The sequence below is a fragment of the Mytilus trossulus genome, chromosome 10 (assembly GCF_036588685.1).
Source record: "Mytilus trossulus isolate FHL-02 chromosome 10, PNRI_Mtr1.1.1.hap1, whole genome shotgun sequence".
NCBI classification, from domain to species: domain Eukaryota; kingdom Metazoa; phylum Mollusca; class Bivalvia; order Mytilida; family Mytilidae; genus Mytilus; species Mytilus trossulus.
Window position 1 is genome coordinate 28,376,799 of NC_086382.1, and position 20,217 is coordinate 28,397,015.

General features: G+C 32.1%; 1 protein-coding gene across 1 annotated transcript; it reads left to right on the forward strand.

Moving 5' to 3' along the window:
* Positions 1 to 4,143: 4,143 nt before the first annotated feature.
* On the forward strand, positions 4,144 to 17,135 carry LOC134687161 (large ribosomal subunit protein bL19m-like). The gene is made up of 6 exons (XM_063547206.1): positions 4,144 to 4,273; positions 7,727 to 7,874; positions 9,836 to 9,960; positions 10,816 to 10,950; positions 15,374 to 15,561; positions 16,863 to 17,135. The coding sequence occupies exons 1-6, from the start codon at positions 4,219 to 4,221 to the stop codon at positions 17,109 to 17,111; spliced, it is 900 nt and encodes a 299-aa protein (XP_063403276.1). The 5' UTR covers positions 4,144 to 4,218; the 3' UTR covers positions 17,112 to 17,135.
* The last annotated feature ends 3,082 nt before the right edge of the window (positions 17,136 to 20,217 follow it).

The following is a 20,217-nucleotide window of genomic DNA, read 5'->3' on the forward strand; positions in this document are numbered from 1 at the left end:
AAAGGAAAGTTCCTAATAAAGTAGCAAAATGAAAAGCTCAAACACATCACATTAATGAATGGATATAACTGTCATATTCCTGACTTGGTACAGGTATTTTCTTTTGTAGAAAATGGTGTATTGATCTTTGTTTTTTCAACTAGGTAAACCCCTCACTTGTATGACAATCGCATCAAGTTCCATTGTATTGACAACGATGCGTGAATAAAACAAACATACACAATAGGTAAAAATGTTTAACAAAATAAAGGTGAACAGCAGTCGACATCGAGTTATCATCTTAATCACTATAAAAACAAATAAAGTTTATGCAGGAGCTTTAAAGGGAGAACGAAACGAAAATAATGAAAACTTGAGAAGCTAGCGTGCCGCTATATAGACGATGTTTTATCTCTGAAGAATTTGAAATTTAGTGTCAGTACTTATAGTCGCATATATCAGTCCACCAATTTTTATAGAGAAATGATGATCAGCAGAAAAGGATAACAAAGATACAGAAAATAATCTATCTTTACTTCAGCATCTACACAAATGACATGCCAGTATAGGTAATCGCTAAAGGGTTAGACTCTTTGCAGATGATACCATAGTTTATCTGACCATTGCATCAGACGCATACAGTGTGAACCTACAAGAGGACATCAACAAGCTTGTAATCTGGGAAACAAAATGGAAAATGGCCTTTCATCCTGATAAATAACAATGTATTAACAATCACAAGAAAACGCAAACCTACAGTTAGAGAGTACAAGTTGCATGGACACACGCTGGAGCCTGTAAATCTGTCAAATATCTAGGTTGTACCATAAGCTCAGACTTAAAATGGAACGAACACATCAGAAACATCTGTAACAAAGCAAGCAAGAGCATTGGAATTCTGAAACGAAACCTCAATATTAGTAACACGACTATAAAGGAAACTGCATACATATCCCTATATAGTCAGGCCAACCTTGGTATACGCATGCACAGGTACGGGACCCTTTCCAGCAGAACAACAAACACTGGCTGGAAATGGACAATGAAGAGCAGCAAGATATGTCATTTACAGATATCACATCACCTCATCTGTTAGTGACATGATTTCCATACTAGCACGGAAATCACTTGAAGACCGGAGAAAAACAACAGGACTCATGCAACTTGCAAAAGGGATGGTAAATGTAAATATAGAAGACATTTGTTGAATTTGGAGGTAGGCTTTTTCAACAAAGTGTCGGCATTCCTATGGGAACGAACTGTGTGCCTCTCCTTGCCGACCTCTTCTTGATTTCATATGAATTGGAGTTCCTTCAAACACTTGTGAAAAATAAGAAAGAATCCATATAATTTAATTTTACTTTCAGATATATTGATGATGTTCTTTCCATATATATAACAATCCGAAGTTTTCTGATTGGGTTCCATTAATATACACCCAGAACTAGAAATTAAAGAAACAACAGTCACGGCTTCCTCCACCTCATTTTTAGACTTAATATATCTCGAATGTTACATACAAGTGAAGTCATCTCAGTACCAGAATATATGACAAACGAGACGATTTAAATTTTGAAATTATAAATTCCCCCACCTAATTAGCAATATATATCAACTTCATCTGCATATTGGATATATATTTCCCAACTTATTCGATATTCAAGAGCTTGCAGTTCCTACTCAGACTTTGAAAAACGTCACCAGTGTCTGAGCAGAAAGTTGATGAACCAGGGGATGGCAAAGAAAGTCTCGCCCCTTTCCTAAAAAAGTTCATCGGAAGGTACCAAGACCTTGTTGATAAATATTTCTTATCAACTTCACACATAATACATGATGGTCTTGATGTATAGATTCTGAGTACTGACGTTGTTTATCATCTTAACAACGTGTTATATTGTTCTTTCATTTGTCTTTGTTCTATTATTATTTATGTATATCAGTTACTTTTACTGATTGGATTGTCTTCTGTGATATCAATTTGACGTGGCTCGGTACTTATACATGCCGTCAATGTGTTTGTATTATCTGTCATTTTTGCTGGTGTGTTTTGTATATGCGACTTTACTTAAAAATATCCCGTCATTATGTTATTCTTCTATATATATATGTCATTATGTTAAAGTTCAACTATAAATTAGAAAATACTTTGAAAGACAAACGACAAAATTATTTTAATCGAGTAGTGGTATTAACCATTTGTGGATTCTTAGAAATTCTACAGAGCTTCTGGACCATTTTAAATCTCGGTCTATTTCTGAAATTAATTCTAACATACTTTTGATTTTTTAACCCTCATATGCCAACATTCCCCATGTGAAATTATAAAATGTTTTTTGTAAATATTGAACGACAAAATTTCTTCCTATGTGACATATAAATTTTCTGACGTCAGACACGCGAAGCAATGAATGTGTTTATTATATGATAGATGCCTTTGTGCTTTTTTTGTTTTAAGATTGTGATGACTGTTGTATCCATATTTTAACTAATGTGTTTATTATGTCTGTTTTGTTCACGCATCGTTGTAAATATAACGGAGTTTGATGAGACTGTCGTAAAAGTGAGAGGTTTAGCGCTATATACATTTTGTTTTATCGAAAACATTCACATCCGCATCCAAAAGTGGCAAAATATTCAGTTTATTGATGTTGGCCACAAAATGATCGAAGTAGAAATGGACGATGGAATTCTAGAGGCGGATTTGTAGTGTTTTCTATGGGTCTCCTTTTGTGCTAACAATTTGGTTGATTATATATCAAGTCAAGGAATAACCGGCTGAAGCATGAAGGGAGCGGGCCACCATTAAACAGTCCGCCGAGTACCCCTCCCCCATTTTATAAAAACAAAATCTGGATCCGTATCTGAGGTCGACGATTGAGAGATTTCTGGTCCTATCCTAGCGACAGAATTATCCTCGTGCGATTGAGATTGATGATGCGGACACGAATGTTAAAAGGCACTGGCTACGGTTACATAGAAATGTAACAATAATAAAAATATTATTGTTACATTGGAGACTAAATGCCGGAATGCATAGTTGGGTAAGGACCTGTGTAATTACGAATGTAACAATAATTACTGAGGCTACAGTTTCATTACATTATTGTTACATGAAAAACAGCAATGTACGATGGGACTGGTAATATGTACTAAATAATAAAGGTTGAAGACATTTATTTTATATTTACAATACATACATTATTACATACAATTTATTTACCTTAATTTTTTATTCACAATGAAAATTTCTACGAATCCAGTAAAAGGTTTTTAAAGTCCGACACATTTTTGATAAACGAAATTACGTTCTCCACGGATACAGAAATTCTTAGTATTTAAGTTACAGTTAGCAAACTTTGCTTTTGGTGTATCAAGTTGCGTCAAGTTGTCGCTGTAAGAAATTTATGTCTTGATATTGTTTCAGTTTCGTCAAGGATTTGTATAGTGAGTCTCACTATACAAATCCTTGGTTTCGTTTAAAACGCATCCCAAGTTTTTTCACCCTAAACAAAATTGGTTTAACGTATAATGACAGTAATAAGAGTAGGTGTTCAGTTAAATACTTTTAAAAAGTGACACCATTGAACTATATCTTTCGCCTTTGACACTCATAATCTTGAGTATAGTATCTTTAAGAACATAAAAACCATTAATACGTAAAACTATTCAATTTATACACTATTTGTTGAATAATAATATTTATTATTTATCAGTATTACAAGTATTGTTTAGTACATATTAAAGAATTAAGCAATACAACTATAGAAGCTATAAGTTTATTTGCTGTTTTTCATGTAACAATAACGTAATGCAACCGTAGCCTCAGTATTTATTATTACATTCGTAATTAATCGGTTCCTCGCCCAACTTTGCATTCCGGCAATTAGTCTCCAATGTAACAATAATATTTTTATTATTGTTACATTTCCATGTAACCGTAGCCAGTGCCATGTTAAAAATCCTATTTACTTGATCAATGGTTTCTTCGGTTATAAATGGTACACTTAATTGACTACAGTGTCCTACAGTAGTCGTTCATTTGAAACCATAATAGATACTATGTTTAGGGACATATGTTTCAATCTGAAAATACTTTCGAAAATTAAACAGATAAATCATAAATGAAATGATCGTATCCTTTTAAAACAGGACTAACGACCGGAATGGACGGTGATGTTTTAGCTAGATCGAAAATTTCAAGCGTCTGTTTAACGTTGAGTCCATAAAAACTCAAGCAACATGAATATAATCCAAAAACATATTTGTAGATGTCTTTTACAGAAATGCAACAGTGGTAAACACCTCAGAACATTGCCTTTTTTTATTGCTGCGTTTTTTAGCTATCCAATTGTTAACGATTGAAAAACAACAATGGGAATGCAAAATTGTTCACTATTCGTAAACACTAAACTTCTGAAGGTCCCCCAGAGAATTTTTGTCTGCTATAGAATCATTTGTTGAATAAGCATTCGAGTTATTTTATCACTTGGCGTCCGACGTTGTCCTTTAACATTTACTAAAAAGTAAAATCTCCTCTGAAACTACTAGGCCAAATAACTATAAAACTTGACCTAAAACATCCTTTTTGTAGTTAAAAAGAAGTTATCTGGTGACCGATTTTTTTGGTTTATATTGTTGAAAGGAATGCATTTAGTGCAAATCTGACCAGGGTTCAAAATGTTCATCAGGTCAAGATATAGATCTATCTGCCTAGAAATGTTCACACTAAAAGTTTTTGGTTATTATCTTGAATATTAATTATAATAGATGGAGATACAGCAAAATAGTTAAGTAAAGTAAGATCTACAAATAAGTCATACATGAACAAAAATGTCAATTGGACCCCATTCAGAGTTATTGCCCTTTAACATGTTTTTAAAAGTCAATTTTTCATAAATTTTTGCAATCTTTAAAGATAAAGTAAAATGTACCCCTCAAATGATTACTCTACCAACTTCTAAAATACTATGGCATTCAAGACAACTTCTTCTACTGTCTTTTGACCTGTACACTTTTTGATATTTAATGAATGGCTATTATTTATTTTGAATTTATATTGAACCATAAAATAAATTTTTGACTCTTCACATTACGGATTATGTAAAATTATGAAGAGTCAAAAATTAATTTTATGGTTCAATAAATTCCAAATAAATTATTGCCATTCATTATAAATATTTTTTTTTATCAAAAATATGAATATGTACAACATCAGAGTGGGTGTGTCACCCTAAAAATTGACAACATTGAAAATAAAAGTGATACTTTTAACCAATCAGAAGACAGTAAATACACCAAATTTATTTATGTATGTATAAACAATTTTCCAGAATACCTCCATCACAGCAAATTACGACTCTTAGCTATCAGATGGTAGCATTATATCCCATGAAATAAAATAACAACAAGATTGTACTAAACTGCAAGCAGACCTTAATGCAGCTGCTGCTGGTTTGCTCATGGCCTTCCATCCTTGAAAATGCACAGTTTTAACCATCACACAGAAAAAAACAACATTCAAACATTCAAACACAATTACATCCTGCATAACCATACTTTAGCACCAGTAACATAAACAAACTATCTGGGTTTAATCTTTAAAAAGGAAGACTCAGTATGACAACACCATATCAAATAAAAACATATATCTTGGCTTCCTTAAGAGAAATCTAAAAGTATCTAGCACCTTTTTCTAATCCTGTGCATACATGTACCAATCCATAGTGAGACAAACTTGAATATGCCTGTCGTTAATGGGATCCACACACAACAGAATACAAAATAAGCTAGTAATGGTACAGAGGTGTGAGGCCTGTAATGTATGTAACAGCTACTAAAACAGAGCTAGTAATGGTACAGAGGTGTGAGGCCTGTAATGTATGTAACAGCTACTAAAACAGAGCTAGTAATGGTACAGAGGTGTGAGGCCTGTAATGTATGTAACAGCTACTAAAACAGAGCTAGTAATGTTACAGAGGTGTGAGGCCTGTAATGTATGTAACAGCTACTAAAACAGAGCTAGTAATGTTACAGAGGTGTGAGGCCTGTAATGTATGTAACAGCTACTAAAACAGAGCTAGTAATGGTACAGAGGTGTGAGGCCTGTAATGTATGTAACAGCTACTACAACACCAGAAGTATTACCTCCATAAAAAAACAATCTGCTATGGATCTCACTTGCTGAGCGCCTCCTCAAATCCAGACTAATTATGTTCTACAAAGTTGTCCATGGACTTATTGCAATTCCATCGCTTTTCTTTATACCAACAGATACTAGAGTTAGAAAATTACATACCCAATCATTTCAGACAAATTTCCACCTCAAAAGAAAATTACATACCCATTCATTTCAGACAAATATCCACCTCAAAAGAAAATTACATACCCAATCATTTCAGACAAATATCCACCTCAAAAGAAAATTACATACCCAATCATTTCAGACAAATATCCACCTCAAAAGAAAATTACATACCCAATCATTTCAGACAAATATCCACCTCAAAAGAAAATTACATACACAATCATCTCAGACACTTATCCACCTCAAAAGAAAATTAAATACACAATCTTTTTAGACAAATATCCACCTCAAAAGAAAATTACATGCCCAATCATTTCAGACAAATATCCACCTCAAAAGAAAATTACATGCCCAATCATTTCAGACAAATATCCACCTCAAAAGTCAGTTACAAATGGTAATTTCCCCCCAAACCAATAATTCAACCACAAGTAATTAATAGCACGGGAAACGATTTAAACTTTTAGAGAACATTTAACATTAACTTTTCTCCACAACACAAATAACTTATATGAACACCAATGAACACTTTTTTTTAATTAAAAATGGCCTCCTCAAATCCAGACTAATTATGTTCTACAAAGTTGTTCAAGGACTTATTGCAATTCCATCGCTATTCTTTATACCAACAGATACTAGAACAATGAAATTACATACCCAATCATTTCAGACAAATATCCACCTCAAAAGACAATTACAAATGGTAATTTTTCTCGAAAACAATAATTCAACCACAAGTAGTTAATAGCATGGGAAACAATTTAAACTTTTAAAGAACATTTGACACCAACTTTTCTACACAACACAAATTACTTCTATGAACACCAATGAACATATTTTTTAATAACTTGTTTGTCTTAAATGTAAATGTCACCATTCAAGTCATCTACAAATTTGAAAAATGGATTTTTGTACAATGATAATTATCACATACTCTGTGCAAGCCATGCAACTGTTCATAATCTTCAATATAAATGAAGCTGAAACAGTGAATCAGAAAAAATAATAATAATAATTTTGAAATAATCAGTTTTAACCGAAATTAAAATACCTGATTCAATATACAAAAATTATGTATATTAGGTGCTTTACCCCCCAAAAAACACAAAAAAATATGCAACTTTTCAAATTATCATAAAAATTGAAATAGACATCATTATTGGTATAAAATATATTTAGGAACACTTTCTTGAATCCTCAAGTTATTATTTTTATTACATTTTAAAGTTGTCTCTTACATCAACCATTTTAAGTCTTTTAAGTTCTATTTGCATACAAATGTAGTAATACATAGATGCATGTACATGTATACATATAATATATATATATATATATGGATCATAATTTTTTCACCAAGATTTAAAAACTTGGACATGCATGTCTTTCATTATTAAGTTCTAATAAACATATGTGAGGCATTACTTGTATTATCTTTTCTTTCAGGAAATGTTCCATTGTCATTTGTGCCTGCAAGACAAGCTACAGTGTTAAACTGGCTTTTAGATAAACATAGAAAATCACAGTTGTCCCAACAACCTGAGAAAGAAGATGACATTGAACAAGAAACTATTATGGTTCCTAGAGATTACAAGTACTAAAGGATTTAATTTAGCTAGTTTTCTTTGTCTCTATCATGTTTTTTTTTTCCATAGCAAATTAATTAAAGATAATTCTTACTGAAAGTATCATGGTCTTTTGATAGTATACTTTGGAATTTCAATTTTATATACCCTTACCACATGTTGAACTATGAGACATGCTGACTTTTTTGTCTTCTTTTTAAAAAATTGAATGTTTATTAATTGATAATGGATATATATAACCACTCAATTCACTTGGGGGAAAATCCTTGATATACATGTAAGTTAAGTCTTTATAGCGTGCTGTTCCGTGTGAGCCAAGGCTCTGTGCTGAAGAATGTACATTGACCTATAATGGTTTACTTTTATAAATTGTGACTTAAATGGATATTCGTCTCATTGGCACTCATTCCACATCTTCCTATATCTATATAATTATATAGAACATATGGATACTGTTAATTCAGAATTATTGTTGAACCAGCTCAAGCAAGAAAATCAATCTCATTGAGATGATCAACCATGATCTATAAATTTTGCGAGGTACCTTGATACTATACAGTTAAATTGTTTGTGTAATGTGGGTAGTACATGTATCAGACAAGGTACACATAATGATTACTTTTTTGTAGATATCTGTCTTTGTTCTATTATTATTTATTAATATTACTTTTACTGATTGGATTGTTTTCTGTGATATCAATTTGATGCGGCTCTGTACTTATTCATGCCGTCAATGTGTTTGTATTATCTGTCATTTTTGCTGGTGTGTTTTGTATATGGGACTTTACTTAAAAAGATCCCGTCATTATGTTATTCTTCTATTATATGTCATTATGTTATAGTTCTATTATAAATTAGAAAATACTTTGAAAGACGAACAACAAAATTGTTTTAATCGAGTAGTGGTATTTACCATTTGTAGATTCTTAGAAATTCTACAGAACTTCTGGACCATTTTAAATCTCGGGTCTATTTCTGAAATTGATTTTGATCTTTTAACCCTGTATGCCAACATTCCCCATCTGAAATTATAAAATTGTTTTGTGTAAATATTGAATGACCAAGGCTCTGTGCTGAAGACTGTACATTGACCTATATTACGGATTACAAATGTGTCGAGGTTTGTGATTGGATAACAACACAGAGATTTCAGTATATATTCGGGAAACTGCCGGGGTATATACTAGTACGACGTTTTTATCCCCAATTGGAACCTCAAAAACGTCATCATAACACTGGTTACTATGTGACGTTGTCAAAAGCTATGGGACTGTCAGAGGCTCACAGAGGGAAAATAATGATGTGCGTCAGTCAATAATACATTTTTGATACAAAATCACGCAATTTACACTTTTAATACTTAAATTTAATGCTAAAAGTGTTATTATAAATTATTACATACACGATAAAATTATGTTCACAGCAAATTAGAACATCCTTCACGTATGCCGAACATATCAGGTTGGATTGTTCAACATATATGTGTTGTCAACAAATACTTGCACTGGAAAATAACATAAAGTCAGGGGTAATCCGTAATATATGTGTAATTCAGGTCTCAGACAGGGTATATACTGTGACATTTCCGGCTTAGGTCTTATATCCCCTTCGCCTTCGGCTCAGGGAATATAAACTCTAAGCCGGGAATGTCACAGTATATACCCTGTCTGAGACCTGAATAACATATAATATTGGTTTACTTTTATAAATTGTGACTTAGATTGAGATTTGTCTCATTGGCACTCATTCCACATCTTCCTATATCTATATAATTATATAGAACATCTGGATACTGTAAATTCAGAATTATTGTTGAACCAGCTCAAGCAAGAAAATCTATCTCATTGAGATGATCAACGATGATCTATAAATTTTGCCAGGTACCTTGATACTATACAGTTAAATTGTTTGTGTAATGTGGATAGTACATGTATCAGACAAGGTACACATAATGATTACTTTTTTGTAGATATCTGTATCCAGAATTTTTACCACCAACAAATTATCGTCATAGAGATAGAATAAGAGAGAAATTAGAGAGACAAGACATGTTTTGTAGAAGGACAATGATAGAAGTTCCTGAATTCTATGTTGGTATGTATATTTTGCATTTGAACAGAAAATCTAATACGTTTTTTGATGATCTAGTATTTAAGGGAGTTGGCTTCTTAGTTTCAAAGTAATTAACTTTCCAAAGCACTAGTTTATATTGAATGGGGATTAATAAAGGAATCCAAAGAGCAAAAAATATATATAGGTCACCATGCTTGTTTTCGAGATATTAGCCATTGAAATTTTGGCGGGAAAATATTCTCTCTTGACTTTTCATAGCTTTATCATTGACAAGTTGAAGGTCTCAAAATCTGTTGAAAAGTAATTAAAATTTGATAAGACTTTTACAGATGGCTTATCATTATACATGTAAAAGATTTACAAAAAAAAAAGGGGGTTATTGGGCAAATTTTTTCAAGGCATTCAAATGGATAAAACCAGAGGATTCCAAAGGACAAACCAGCTTCCTTAACAGAAAATCAAATATGGTTTTTGTTCTGTTAGTATATTGATGGGCTTTGTCACTGTCCCAGGTCAGGGGATTGGTTAGTTTGACCAAACCCTACCAAAAGGTAGAGACAGTGGTAGGTAGGTAAGCATTTTCTTTTTTTTTCTGCAAAGAGAAATTGAAGCATCAGATGTTTTTTAGTCTTCATGATAAAATCTATCTGATAAAAAAAAATCTGAGCAGAAAAAAAAAACCTGAAAGAAATCATCCTGAATATGTGAAACTTGATCATTACCTATTTAACAACATCAAATACATATGAAAGTAGCAAAATTAAATTGTCAGGAAATGAGCTAGTAAGGGCTAAATGCAAAACAAAAGATCTGTGAAAATAAGTTGGTTTACAGTATATGTGATTGAAAATAAATTTGTTTTTATTTATATTTTAGGTAGTATTCTAGCAGTTAATGTAGCAGATACATATGCACCAAGCAAAAACACAAGATTTGTAGGCCTTTGTATAAGTAGAGTAAATGATGGATTAAGAACAAACTTCATCCTGAGAAACCATATCGATGGAAATGGTAAGAAAAAAACTTATGTCCATGTTTCATCAGCAGTTGACCTCTAAATGAATAGCAACATTAAGTTGTCAAAATTATGGTTTTAATATTTTCAGAATCATATATTTTTTAAACATTTTTGATTATTAATCATTGTTCATTTTGGAATTTAGTATGACACATTTTTGTTTAGGGGCCAGCTGAAGCACACCTCCAGGTGTGAGATTTTCTGACTATATTGAAGACCTGTTGGTGGCCTTCAGCTGTTTTCTACTCTTTGGTCGGGTTGTATCTCTTCGACACATTCCCCATTTACCAAAATTTTACATTTTGGTTGACATCAATGTTTATCCTTTTTAAAAAGTTTCAATTCATATTGAAACCAAATGGTTGTGTGTGCTCTCTTCCATGATTATTTCACACTTTTTTTTGGAAAATGACGCAGTCATTGTTCCATAACTGCCGACCTGATTTCTCTGCCTACCGCGCTTGGTTTCGTATTTACTAATTTCAATACAAACTGGAATGTGCTTGCATTGTGTTATCATTATGCATGAGCATTGTGTAGTAATCAGCCAGGAACCAGTTTACAAACTAACTGGTTTCTGTTTGTATTCCACTACAGTCGAACAAAGTGTTGTAGTTTGACAGGAACTAGTCCAGAATTTTGTAAACTACAAAACGTAATCGGTTATTATCATTCCGTTTTGGTGTTTCATACCGACTTATATGGTTTGAATAAGCTTAAAACCCTCCAAACCTTAATGTGATAGGTATATTAAAGACTGTTTTACAAAAGGATGAAACTGTTTTGCTTTAAAAGTCGTACTATAGTGATATATGTTATGTACGGATTTCCACTCTCACCGGTTAATTTCTTCTTTTACACGTGCTTTTGAAACTTCCTGTTTAAACATTGCAAGTTTTAAAATTGTTTTTTGAGTGAATTAAACTTATTTTAACAATCACGAAGCATTCGGGAATCATTTCAAGCAGTTTCTTCTTCTCTTTGATGATGGAAAATAGGTTTTCTCAAGAAAATACCGCAAACGATCGCAGAGGAATTGAAACGTACAAGTCAAGTCGGCACCTGGTTAAATTGGCATCTAGTCAAATCGGCACCTATTTGACGGTAATTCGGCTTCCAATAATATTTATTATAATATTTTCTATTCAATTAATTAAAAACTGTTACCAAGTACATAGTGAATATTAGGTAAACAACGAAACCAAAGTGAATATGTTGTTGTGTATAAAAGTAAACAACGAAGCTATTGTTTTAACCATTACACAATTATTAAAATTAAATGGAAAACTATGAGTCCCTTTCAATAAATCAAACTTTCATGACAAATAATTAGCAAATTTAAGGTGTTTTTTTTTCAGTAATGTTTAAACAGCATTAAACAAACAATCCTGTAAAAGACTCAACTGGTTAAATAATGCATAAAAATATCCAATATCTCATGTATTAGTCCAAATAATAATGACGTCTGACAAGGCTATTTTATTTTTTTCTGGGACGCCTTCCTAAGACGTTAGTAGGAAGGCTTCCTAAGAAGGCGTCCCAGAAAAAAATTAACATAGCCTTGTGGTCATAGGAAGGTGTCCCAGAATAAAATTTAAAAAGCCTTGCCAGACGTAATAATTATTTGGACTACTCTGTATATCATTAAAAATACACCAAAAAATTCATGTAGTTGAAAAAAAATAAATACATACAAAATGTACATGAACATCCAAAAAAGTGAAAGTTAGTATTAACTCTTTTTGCGTTAAAAATTTACAACTGCATTTAAGTATTGAATGCTTTTTTTTTGTAAATTCATTGAGGTGTAAAAGCGTTGACCAAAGTACTTTTTGTATGAAGCGTGTAAGCGTAAGCGCTTCATTCTAAAAATGTGCACACAGTCAACGCTTTTGCAACCCTATGAGGTTACAAAAAGAAACATTCAATACTTATAATTACTTTTTTTAGCTAGGATAATGAAAACACGAATTTTATAACTTTTTTATTCAATTCATCTGTGCACTTTATTGTGGGACCACGTGTTATCATGAATGAAAAGTTTTATTGAGTGATGCAATTGCTTGAGGAATAACATGTGATGTGCAGTTAGCCAATCAGAATAAAGTATTATAATGAAACATATATCAAATGTAATTATAACAAAATACATTACGTTGTAAGAGTTATCTCCCCAAACACTGTTTTTCTTGTGGCCACCTCTCCTTCGTAACCGTAAAAGATTTTATTTTACCAAATTGCTAGTTACATATTTAGGATAAGAATATTCGTTTGAACCATAGCTCTATGGGGACTCCATATGAGAGTTATTCCCCCTTTTTCATTTGATTCAAGCGATATGCATTTTCAACTGGTAAACCATAACTGATAGAGACCTAGGGTCTTCATGAGGTCATTGGTACTAAAAATGAAAATGAGGTCAATGTCAAAGGTCAAGGTCATATTATAAATTTTGATTTTGGCTTATTTTCACTTCTTTTCAAATACTGTATGACATTTTGACAAATAATTTTTCATAAATTATTAGTTGCAACATGTCCTTACTTGTATATTTTGGTTGAAAGGCTGCGCATACAATAAAAGGGAGTTTTTGTCCATCTTACATTTAAAATTACGCGTCAAGTGGTAGTACTCATTAACCAAACATATTAAAGACCTAGGATATTTAGATTCAAGGTCCATGGTTTGTGACCTTGAAATTGAGGTCAAGGTCATAGGTTAATAGGACGTCATAAAGCCATAGGAACTAACATTTTAAACTGATTTTTCATATTTCAATATAAAAATTGATCTTTTCTAGTGGAAAGACTTCAAATGTTCTCTGAACAATTTGTTTTTAATTTACTTCATATTTTGTGGGAAAAGGGGGTTCAGACTATGTGGTATCAGGTCTGTTTGCGCCCAATACATTTTCGCACCTCGCACGTTCACACCCAAGGTCCGTTCGCACTCTACTCATTTGCGCCCAATTTTAATTCAAATTCAAGTTGAATAATTGGAAAATCATGATTGTTGTTTTAAATTGCTTTGGTGTAAATACTGAATGTATTTATAGCTTGGTATGAGTAAAACATTGAAGATTTTAAAGGAAAAACACAAAAGATAATTGTTTTTAAGCCCTTTGATCTGAAACAACGAAACAATAAAATATAGGAACCAAAATATAGCAATCCACTTTTATAACCAAAACATGATAAAATTTATTCAACACACAGAAAAAAAAATAGTCAGAATCTCACTTCATTATGAAAGAGGTCAATGAAACAAAGTATAGCAATACACTAACCAAAACATGATTAAGAGTTATTCAACGCTAAATAAAACGTTGACAAAATACCACTTTATTTAGAAAGGATTATTATTATCTTTAACAATACGCTAATCAAAACATGATTAAGATTTATTCAACACAAAAAAAAAATGCTGTCTCACTTTATTTTGAGACAATGACAACAATTATACTTATAAGAAAACACTTGCTTACAGAGTTATTAAACACAAAACCAATTAAGATTAGTTGCGAACATATAGGGTGTGAAAGTGAAAGGGGGCGAACATGAGTTGGCGCAAACGTGAATGGGCGCGAACGGACCCGGATTCAGCCTATGTACCAGTGAGAAATATAGAAGCCTTTCTACGGTATTTATTTCTACAATTCAGGTAGTCTTGACCTATTCATTTGTCTTAAAAAAAACCCAGCCAGTTGGCACCTTCACTTCACACACACACATATACGAATATCAATTATATGCTTACAAGACATGCTGCATTGTTAAACTAATTACGGTATGTGAAAATCAAGACTTGCATAAAAACTATCCCAATATTAGAGACAGTGGCGTCATTTTTCTTCAGAGCTTTCAGCTCTTTGATTATTAGATACTGTGAAACATCTCTTACAAGAATCCCTTTAAATTTATAACAGAAGAATTGCTCAGTTGATACAGGTATCTGGTTTATTCAGGTATACAATATGTTGATGCTGCTGTAAATGCATTGGAGAAATTGTTGATGGTTCTGACCATAAATTTGATTTTGAAAACATTTGCATGGGAGATAACTCTGTTTTTTGAAGAGCAATTATGTGCCTCTTCCTTTTCTAAATTCCTATGCACTGAATACTTTTATTTCATTAAACCTCTTCTTTGTATTCAGGAAAAACAAGTCCTGAGGATTCCTTTATTTTCATGGGTTTCTATTTTCGTGGGTAACTGAAAACTTACATATTCGTAGATATTTTATTTCGGGGTTTTGCCAATCTCTTAATTTGCTTAAACAAAGCCTATCAAAAATATGTTATTTGCTGAACATTTGAATTTTTGGTTCACCTGTACCAACAAATCCATGAAAACTGGTATCAATTGAATAATAATGAATCCACAGTATTTTGATGAGAAAAAAATCTTTTCTTTTTAGGTATAGAAATAAAATATGACATGTACAGTCCAATACTACAGAGTATAGAAGTATTAAAACTTGAGAAAAGATTAGACGATGAGTTATTTTACCTGAGAGATTGTCCCCCAGAATACAGTACCATACAATTTGATATGGAGCCTATTCATCTGCCCACAGGAAGTGCTGTTCCACTAAATACAATAAAGGTTAGTTGTTTTAAGTACTAGTAACATCTTGAGGATGTACTTGAGTGAGGTTTTAGAATTTGTGTCAGATGTTTTGGACTCTTTGGTCTTTTTCTCTATGATACATTGTAAAATATTTTGCCCCATAACACCCATTTATCTTTTTATTTACGAAAATTTAATCAGATTCTTGATTTTCTTTCTTTTAATTTTAGACCCAAGTAATACCAATGCAAATTTAAGGTAAAAGGATGAGTCAGTCTTTTCCTGCCATATTTTCAAGCTAAGGAACTCCATGACCTTTCAATATGTTTATTTTTTATCCCTAACTAATGCTCTTCCATCTTTATAGTATCAATTTTAAATTCTTGATTTGATTTTTTTAATTTCACCGAAGTACATTCTGAACGACAAGTTAAAATTTTGATGAACATAGTTACTGTAAATTCAGAAATTATTGCGTGCATTTATTATTGCGATTTTGTCATTTTACACTTGAATGCGATTTTAATTTCTACGATTTTGAGAAAAGTCAAGCTTAAGTCAATTAAAATTTTACAAAATGCGAGTTTTAATTATTGCGTTTACAACTCAGTCACATTATTCGCAATAATAAAAACCTCGCAATAATTTCTGAATTTACAGTAACCTAGATATTCTTATGTCATCATGTTGTACACTTTTAATTACAGTATGAAAAAAAATTCCATAAAATCTTATAATCTGCAGCTTTTAGCAATAAATCAAACTGTTCACTCTTAAAGTAAGACATTGTAGATTATACCAATATTCTATGTAGGATCTTCTGGCAAGTGACTGAAGTCATTGATGTATGAACAATGATGAATGGCTGCAATGGAATAAATTACTACTCACACATACAAAATATATACATATAAAACCAAACATTGTCTTGAATGGAAAAAAAAAATATTTGTACTCTGCTGAGAAGAGATTTGAGGGTTTTCAAGCATTTCTATCCTGATTTCTGTCATATACAAATGAACTTTCCATCGAAGGTATTGGTTTTCACATTATGCTCAAAACTAAATAGACTGCCTCTGTTGTCTCATCGTAGCATGCCTGCCTCAAGGTACATTCTCAGAACAGGTCCTGAATATGCAATCCATTTGCCACTGGATGTGAAGGCATTCATTTATCCTAATTATCATCAAAACTAAATACTTAGGAAGAAACTAATGAATATTTGAAAAAAAATATGCAACATGAAAACCGACTTTAATATTATTTAGATGCTTACAATGCTTTGCATATACCATTTCTGTATTCAAAACTGGTTTAATGAAGCTTCTTTTTTCCAGGTGCCCCTTGGTCCAAGACCATGGGATAAAAAATGGGATATCAAAAATTTTAAAGGGCTTCAACCATCAAACAGAGTATTGGGTAAGAGAGCAGCCACACGACTAGAAAGGAGTGCTAAACCTTGGGAGGAACATGACTTGATGAAACAATATCGTGAAAATATAAACGATGAGGATGTAGAGACAGCCTTAAAAGAAGTAGTTCTTAAAACAAAGAAAAAAAGTACAAAATCTCAAAGAAGACAATAAACCATTAAAACAAATATTACATATTCATATAGTTTCTTTCATTGGCGGATCCTAGGGGGGAGGGGTGGTTACAGGGGTTGGAACCCCCCAATTTTTTTGGGCCGATCAATGCATTTGAATAGGGACATATAGTTGGAACCCCCTCTTTGTCCTGGGTTGGGAACCCGCCTTTTAAAATGGCTGGATCCGCCCCTGCCTTTATTGTCTGCTTTTTTTTAAGATTGACTGCCATCACACTTTTATGGCTTCTTTTGAAACAGATTACCATTGGTATTAACATCTGCGATTGAACTTAAATATTTTGAATATGTGAATTTAAGTTAAGATTGAAAAGGCTCCAATATGACATACATTTAGAACCAATTAGATAAACTGCAAAATTGATTAGTATAAACCTTTGTTTCAAATAATATTATTTTCCATACTTCACATATTCAATTAGTTTTTGTCTTGCCTTGACAGATTCAAAAAGGGAGACAGGTATACTTTGGACCTGCCCCCTTAGTCATGGTGTATTGACTAGGAAAGTTTTCTTAATTTACATAAATTAGTTTGGGATTAGGTCAGTTCAAGGGGAACCATTAGTGGTGTTCAGTTGTATAAGCATTTGCACATCTCATTTCCATAAAGAATATTTGGCCAGCCCCCTCAATCATGGTTTTTTGACTTTTACATTTGCTTAGTTTATATGTATTAGTTTGTGATAAGATGAAATACTAATGTTAAGTAGATGGTATTTTGTATGGAATTTATTGGCATAAGCAAGTTTTATTTCTGTGGAGATATAAAGCCCCACCCTTCATCATAGTTCATTGACTTTGAAACTTTTATATAGTTTGAAAGTTAATGTTTGTGTTTAGGTTTGTTTGAAGAACTGATCATGATAAGTCAATGGTATTTGGTATGCAGTTGTAATGAATCATTAAGAACTAATGAAACACCAATTGATAAGTACTTTCAGAAACTTGCAGATTCTATAAAAACAATCCAGATGTGTCGAAATGTGCAAATTGAATTTATTTTCAACTTACTTTCACTGAAAGCGATAATTTCCCTGTTTATCATGATTAGAATTTTAAATCGTTTTTTTCATTTCAAAATTTATGAATAAAATTTCCTGTTATTAATTTTTAATATACCTGTTTTGCAGGGATATCTGACCTATATGAAAGGATAAAGAAATCAGAAATTGTAAAAAAATTACTTATTTTTCGTAATTATAGGGAAAATTGTGAAACATTTTTTTTTATTGACAACTGTCTATTGTAGGGTTAGCTAGCTTTAAAACCAGGTTTAATCCACCATTTTCTACATAATTAGTAAAATGCCTTTACCAAGTCAGGAATATGGTAGTTTTATACATTCGTTTGAGCTTTTGATTTTGCAATTGGATTAGAGATTTCCACTTTGAATTTCCCTCTATTGAAGTTCACAGTATTTTTGTGATTTTACTTTTTTTGTGGTTGACCACTCGATCAGCGTTGTTTGGTTTCTATCTCAGTTATGTATATTCAATATTTCTAACATATCAATTTTTATTAGATATTGGGCCAGGTGAGCTTTTCTCATCACTTGGCTCCGTTGTCCATCGTCTTCCGTTAACTTTTACAAAAACCTTCTCTAAAATTACTAGGCCAAATTTAAATAAACATGGCCACAATCATCATTGGTGAATAGATCTAAAATTGTGTGCGATGACCCGACCATCCAACCAAAATTGCCGCCATGGCTAAAATACGGGTAAAATGTAGATTCTAGCTTATATCTCTGAAATCAAAGCATTTAGAGCAAAGCTGACATGGGATAAACTTGTTACAGTTTTTGATTATTATCTTGCATATTATTATAGATAGAGATAAACTGTAAAAACAATAATGTTCAGCAAAGTAAGCTCTACAAATAAGTTTCATGACCAATATTGTCAATTGACCCATGAAGACGTTATTGCCCTTTAAAGTCAACATTGGTTTAGACACATGTTATACTTCAATTAAATTAACAAAATACCGTACTCCATGAAAAGTTAAAAACAGTAGCTTTTTTATCAGGTGGCAAATCAAAATCTCAATCACATAAAATGAATGAAAAACAACTGTCATATGAACTAATTGTCATAGTTCAACGATTGCTTGATTTTTTTTAACAGCTATTTTAACAAGTGCAATACTCACTTACTATAAGAAATAGGACAGATATATATTTAGTATATTTTAAAAATCTTTGAAAGATCTACATATCTGCCCTCGACCATATTATTCAGTGATCAAGGTTAGGTTTCCGTGGTTAAGTCACGTGGTTAAGTCTGCATCTCATATTCTGTAAACAACAATGTATTTGGTATGTGGAATAATTGTGAGATGAAATATCCCTGGCAGGTAAATCTGAACTTTTTTTTAATTTTCGTTGTCCATTGGTCATAAGTCAATTATGTTCGGTGTATGTTGTCTGGCAGAGTTCATCTGACCTTTAAATCCTTTTTTTGTCGAGCCTTCGACTTTAGTCGAAAAAGCGAGACTAAGCGATCCTACTTTCCGTCGTCGTCGTCGGCGGCGTCCACAAATATTCACTCTGTGGTTAAAGTTTTTGAAATTTTAATAACTTTCCTAAACTATACTGGATTTCTACCAAACTTGGACAGAAGCTTGTTTATGATCATAAGATAGTATCCAGAAGAAAATTTTGTAAAAATAAAATTCCATTTTTTCCGTATTTTACTTATAAATGGACTTAGTTTTTTCTGCGGGGAAACATTTCATTCACTCTGTGGTTAAAGTTTTTAGAATTTTAATAACTTTCTTAAACTATCCTTGGTTTGTACCAAACTTGGACAGAAGCTTATTTATGATCATAAGATAGTATCCAGAAGTAAATTTTGTAAAAAGATAACTCCATTTTTTCTGTATTTTACTTATGAATGGACTTAGATTTTCTTCCAGTTAATACATCATACAGTCTGCAGTTAAAGTTTTCAAAACATTTATTAGATTCATTAACTATCCTCGATTTTTACCAAACTTGGACAGAAGCTTCTTACAATCAAAAGATAGTATCAAGAGGAACATTTTTATTGATTTTTTTCCTAATTTTTGTTGAGCCTGTGATTTAC

Coding starts and splice junctions, on each gene's coding strand:
- LOC134687161 (XM_063547206.1), top strand. CDS start 4,219: ATGAATATAATCCAAAAACATATTTGTAGATGTCTTTTACAGAAATGC. Junction 7,875..9,835: donor ATGGTTCCTAGAGATTACAA/GTACTAAAGGAT, acceptor ACTTTTTTGTAG/ATATCTGTATCCAGAATTTT. Junction 10,951..15,373: donor AAACCATATCGATGGAAATG/GTAAGAAAAAAA, acceptor TTTTCTTTTTAG/GTATAGAAATAAAATATGAC.